This window comes from Formica exsecta, unplaced genomic scaffold (genome assembly GCF_003651465.1).
Source record: "Formica exsecta isolate Colony F162 unplaced genomic scaffold, ASM365146v1 scaffold247, whole genome shotgun sequence".
NCBI lineage: Eukaryota > Metazoa > Arthropoda > Insecta > Hymenoptera > Formicidae > Formica > Formica exsecta.
The window spans coordinates 1,530,613-1,536,602 of NW_021849743.1; the positions used below are offsets into that span (position 1 = coordinate 1,530,613).

The 5,990-nt window shown below is 43.2% G+C and overlaps 1 protein-coding gene across 2 annotated transcripts in view; it reads left to right on the forward strand.

The window, feature by feature from the left end:
* LOC115236292 (LIM/homeobox protein Lhx9-like) overlaps nucleotides 1–5,984 on the forward strand; it is a 146,430-nt gene extending 140,446 nt beyond the window's left edge. The window contains exons 4-6 of one of the 2 annotated variants that reach the window (XM_029808645.1): nucleotides 4,142–4,285; nucleotides 4,370–4,491; nucleotides 4,528–5,984. In XM_029808645.1, the coding sequence (XP_029664505.1) occupies nucleotides 4,142–4,285; nucleotides 4,370–4,491; nucleotides 4,528–4,811 (550 nt within the window). In that variant the 3' untranslated portion in view covers nucleotides 4,812–5,984. Of the gene's footprint in view, nucleotides 1–4,141; nucleotides 4,286–4,369 lie in introns of both variants that reach the window. The other variant, XM_029808644.1, reaches the window with a different exon arrangement.
* The last annotated feature ends 6 nt before the right edge of the window (nucleotides 5,985–5,990 follow it).

Genomic DNA, 5,990 nt, shown 5'->3' on the forward strand with positions numbered 1-5,990 from the left:
GAGTGGCGACCTCATAGCTTTTTAATTAAACTGGAAACCGAGGCCGCGATTAATCATTATTATCTAGAAAAATTAAAGCTAGCCGTGTGAGAATGTGTTTCGCCCCTGTCGCATACGTATAAGCCTTCTCTACGCGAACGCGTATTGTGTGTAACACGACGGATTCTATACTGTTTATACGCTGTCGTATGCATTGTATGTGATATTAAAAAACGGAATGGTGTTTATTACATCGCACGTTATGTTCCGAGAACGTCACAAGTTTGTTACAACTGCGATTTTGTGAAGAAAATAACGAGTTTTGTTGGCACTCTGATAAATACTCGCGTTACGTTCTTTTTCTATTCGGCGGGAGATCCGAAACGATGCAGACCGGATCTCCTAATTGAATCCGATAATTGCAAAAATGCTGCGCGATTCGCTTACGGGAAAGGCAGATGAATAGCTTCTATCTTCTATTGTCAATGTGATTAAGAAGCTTGCAAGGATTATGGCCACGTTCAAGATACGTGGAATCAAAATGAAGACTCGGCGCACAAAGACTTACCGTGTTGGCCCGAAATTTGGATTTTTAATCGCACAAAGCGCTAATGAATCCATTTAGCCTCGCGAGAGGACTCGACCAGCTCGACCCTCCCTCGATACAAGGATCTTGGATAAACGGACAAACGAACCAAATAATTACGCTAATTAAAGCCGCCCAATTTGTGCTTTAGACAATTAAAGTGCCGAGGGTAAGGTAGTCTAACTCATTAACAGGCGGGAGTCGTTCACACAGTCGCGCATCTCCCGTGTGTGAATACGTCGTTTCGACATACGTGCGCCCGCACCCATCCTTGTATTTCTCTCTTATTCCCTCTTGTTAGCGATAGAGCGCGGCAAAGGGGCACGCATAATGAGCGAGGGTGCTTGGGTGAGAGGGCGATCCGAAGGGTGGAGGGCGCACTTGCTCGTGAATCTTTCGAAATCGTTCAGCGCGCCGTTTATTGCAATATAATCGAGAATCGGACGAAAAATCACACACACGCGCACACACACACACACACACACACACACACATATATATATATATTAAACTCAGAACTTTTATTATGTTTTTATTTCACAGATCCAAATCCGTCATGCAATCTAATTGCCGAGAGATTTCGCCCGGTTCGTCAAATTATTGCTTCGTTGCGAAACACACGTGTGACATGCGCCTTTAGAGACGCTTGTTAGGGCAGAGCAAGATTGACACGTCGGTCGCAATTAAAACGTAAGGGGGCACGTGGCAAATTGCGTATCAAGTTAGAGGAGTCGGGCAAGGAGGGCGAGGTATTATCATTGGCGAAATCAACTAATTAGAAATTGCGTAGACCGCTCGTTAAAGATCGCCCCGACGACCGTAATCACCAATTACTCTCTTAGTGCGCTGAACTTCGCTCATTAAAATTATTAAACGCCGCGGGCTCGTATTTGACTCGTTGTTTCTACACGACCGGCGCGGCTCGCCGATTGTAGATCGCCGAATTTTTACAGTCCATCGGGGCTGTAGAGAATATTACAATATTACGAATCATATATCTTTAACCGTGATTTTTTAACGCGAATTTGTAATCGCTTTTTCTTTCTCACGATGTACATGATAAAACGCGAATTATTCTGTACGCGGAGGATACAAGTGTAGGAAGTAATCAACCGTGCTCGTAGTTAAAATACGAATCAACTGGTAAAGCCCATATGCGCGAGATAAATCTTGACGCAAGCAGTGTTTTATCGAAGATATATCAAAATTATTATTAGTCAGCCGCACGACTCGATAATATGGCGTCATAATAGACGGTCTTCATTGTCATTTATCACTGCCGACGAACCGTTACTTTCGATCAATTACTCCACCAATACATGTGCCATATTTAGCTTATTAGTACGAAACACTCAATGCCTAATTTAATATAACCGGTCTCTCTGATGTCATAAAGATCTATCCAGATGTTGAAATGATAAAAATCCTAGGCATTCCACCGCATTCACTTAATCATTTATTCAGTTAACCAACTATCATGTATTTTTGTAAAATATATATATATATATATTCTTGTCTGGTACATCTAAATTAGTAATGATTCGAAATATGAAATGCTTCTTTTAAGTATTAATTATGAAATAAAATAACGAATAATTTGTATTCAGAGTTTGACATTTTTTATAACTGTCATAAATAAGATTCGCGGATAATCGAAAATTCTTGCTTGTCATCAGCTTTCCAGGATGGTCACGTAAAACACGCGTGAATAATGATACTGGTAATGACGTCGGGCGATTAAGAGGCCAGAAAGAGAGAGAGAGAGAGAGAGAGGGAGGGAAGGAGGGAGGGAGAAAGAGGAGAAGCAGATTTTATGGCTGATCCTCGATCATCAACTGTATAATTCCTTCTATCCGTTCTAGCTGATTGACTTGGCCGTCGGCCTCTAATTAGCAATTATGGAGAAATCGAAAACGCAGACCGATTCGGCCAAGCGGCACGCATCTCCGCTCATTAACCTCGCGGAGGATGCGGTCCGGAAGTAGGTACTCGGTTAGGTTGATAAAGACGCGGCCGCAATTAAAACTTATCATGTCGATTTATTTACGAGACGCTTGACGGAAAACTCTCCGCTTAGGAAACGCTGCCTTTGATTAGGATCTCGCCACGTGCGCGATGAGCAGTGGCGTATATCTTTAACATCTTTCTACGTAACACAAGACTAATCAGCTAACTTAACTGGTACGCAGGAAATTGAATTAATAATGCGATAGAGTTCTCGATAACGTCTCGCAGAGTTTCTAAACGATCGTTTTTACCTACCTACTTATTTATAACTACATATACGCGAGACGCCTTATAGCTGTATATGCGATTACCATATTTAACAATATGTGAAATACCATATATACGACATACTTTACTTTCGCAAATCGTGTCAGCTTACAATCATACGTGAACGAGAAAGTAACGTTGTGTGTTCGACGAGAATCTCACAATTTCGAAATTCGTGCATTACCATTTCCTTGCGCTTCGAGAATAGTCCGGCGCCAACTTGTTTGCATCCGCATTTTCCAGTGATAGGAGCACGCATTTAAAATTGAACCGTTGCGAACGATCGAAGACAGATCGCGAAAAAAAACGAAAAAAAAAACAACAGAAAAGAGTAAAAGAGAGAATAAAAAGAAAAGAATTGAAACGTCATTCGGCGAGCAATCATCGAGATACTGGGCCACGCTAGCGCGATCAGCTGTATCTCCGACAGATAAATTAGCAATTTAATTATAGAACTGTCAGCCGGTAATTAAATTAATAACGAGAAACCTCAAATCTCTCTCTCTCTCTCTCTCTCCCTCTCCAATTCACTCCGTCGTCGTAACAACCTTATGCGCGCTCTCGAGTAAAGTCGGACGCAAATATCGATATGCCGACTCCCTATTGCGTGTTTCAAAAGCCGATTTAATTAAATATTTCATTAAATTTAAATGGAATTCGATTTTAACTGCGACGTATCCCCATACGACACCGGAAAACATCGCAAATTGGTCGTTAGATCGCGGCAGGTCTCCTTCTAACTTCAATTCGAGAGCATCAGGTTCAATCCTCGAACTCGACGAGATGATCAAATGCGTGTACCGGTACATCTCGACGCATCTTTCGCGGAAGAAGTCCTTCTTACGACGTTGGTTGTTGGAGAGACGTGAAATTGTGGCGCTCGCATCTCGAATCCCCATTCGACATACCTACGTATCGTTACATAGCTAATTGCTGCATAAACAGCCGGTTTTACGAGCCAACGGGTATACGACTGACAACCGCTTCGCAAACATTAACTGCCATTAATGTGCGCGTTACATGGCATCGCATCGCGCCGGTACCGGAGCTCCAAATGTGTGAATGCCACGAATCGAAATATACGAAAATGAAATTGTTAAAAATAATCGGAGACTCTCGTCGTCATCGGATATCTGGCGTGGATGTTCTTCGTGTCAGATTCTGATTATAATGCGTTTCGAATAACTCAAACGAACCCGCAATTCTTCCAAAGCCATGAGATGCAAACATTTCCAATCACGTTGGATACTGAATCGAATCCAATCACATGTCTAATCTAATCATATGCTTGCCTTGTTACAGGATGTTCGGTAGTGGCGGCGTCTGCGCGAGTTGTGGCAACGCAATACCAGCGAACGAACTGGTCATGAGGGCCGGCGAATCGGTATTTCATCTGAAATGTTTCAATTGCAATAAATGTGGCGGACAGCTCGTCTCTGGCGACAGGTAAGAATTTGAGGGAGATATCTCTCTTATTATTATCAGATTTATAGCGCTCTTACATGACATGCGACTTTTCGACGGTTTCAGATATTACTTGCTGTCGGGCTCGCCAGTCTGCGAATCCGACTGGCACAAGATTGTCAAGTCGTCGAGCGTGGCGGCAGCGGCAGCCGCGGCGGCTGGCAACAGCGGCGCACCTGTGAGGAAAGGTAAGGTCGGCAGGCCTCGAAGGAGCCGCGAATGAGGCGGCAACCCGGTCGGTCGCCCGAAGAAGGTGCAGCCTTCTCCGCAGCCGACGCCTCCCGTCGTCGTACCCTCGCCTCAGGTCGATGTCGTGGACGTCGCCGTCGGAGTGGATCCTTATTCGCCGCCTCCGCCGGGTCATCAGCATTACCACCATTATCATCACCATCATCACCACCATCATCAGATGGCACTTGCGCATTCGAGTCTGGCGGCCCAGCAATCGCACCTGCAGGCTTCCGGCTATCAAGACTGGTCGCCCTGGACTCAGGATACCTGCGATTAAAACTGTTGCATCGCAGCAGGATCGAATCCCAAAGGACGTCGCGATGAAGAAGAAGCCTACTTTATGCGTTGCGAGTCCGGGCTTTCTAGGAGAATCGCAAGGAGAATAGAGTCTACATAGCCGTCTCTTGGGACCGCCGTTGGTGACTCTATCAGTCGAGTGTCTCCGTATACTTGGCGCCGTGATATTGAACGCGTTTGAACATGCCGCGGCAGCCAAACGTTTCCGAACATGGTACCGTGATGTTAAATATACAATAATTGAACTTGCCGCGGATATACCGAGCGATCTTTGCGCTCTGACGATGTTGGCGTCGAGTGTATACGAACTTGATACGGATGCTGATAATTTCTGACACTGGCTCAATGAATATCTTTAAACTTGGATTATTCGAAGTCGCAAATACTTCAAAACTTGATGCGGACGCCGTTTCAATCTTATAGTATATACTTGGTTTTTTTGTCCAATACTGATAAACTGACGAAATTTCTTGAAACATTTTTAATGTCGCAGTATTAATATTGAAACATCTAAGATTCATATAATGCCATTAAATTCAATTATCAATTTGGACACCATTTTTTGTGTAATAAAAAATACATTTCCTATACATCTGGGACAGGTTAAAACACTCGATACCGCATTACAGAAGCACTACCATCACGCAAATCCGCTGGTTTTCTTAATAATAATCTTTGCTCAATTGTAAAGAATCGAAGAAAGTCTAAAGCACGACTCATCGTGTATGTACCATCAGCCACAGTATAGTGACGTCAATTTTCTTCTTTAAAACCTTTTACAGTCATCGTGTTGCGATAATCTCGACAAATGATGTGGAATGTAGAATTCGTTGAATGGGCGCATGCACTCTTTCACGCCTTTGTGAAATATATCGAAATAGCTCTTTCTATGAATATCATTCTTAAAATAATTGCCAGATTATTCTGATGTCAAGAGTCTGCTTTGTTTTATTTCGGAATGATTAAGAGAGTATTTTTAATTTATACCATTTTATATCTGATATGCCATTTAAGTTGAGTTTTGCAACAGGGCATTCAATTTTTTATTGTCACTACTTTGAAAGTAATACGCATCCCTAGAATGGCGTCGCGTACTAAATCCGACATGTGCGATCGACGAGGATCTAATCACGCGAGAAAGACAGATGGCAATCGGAAG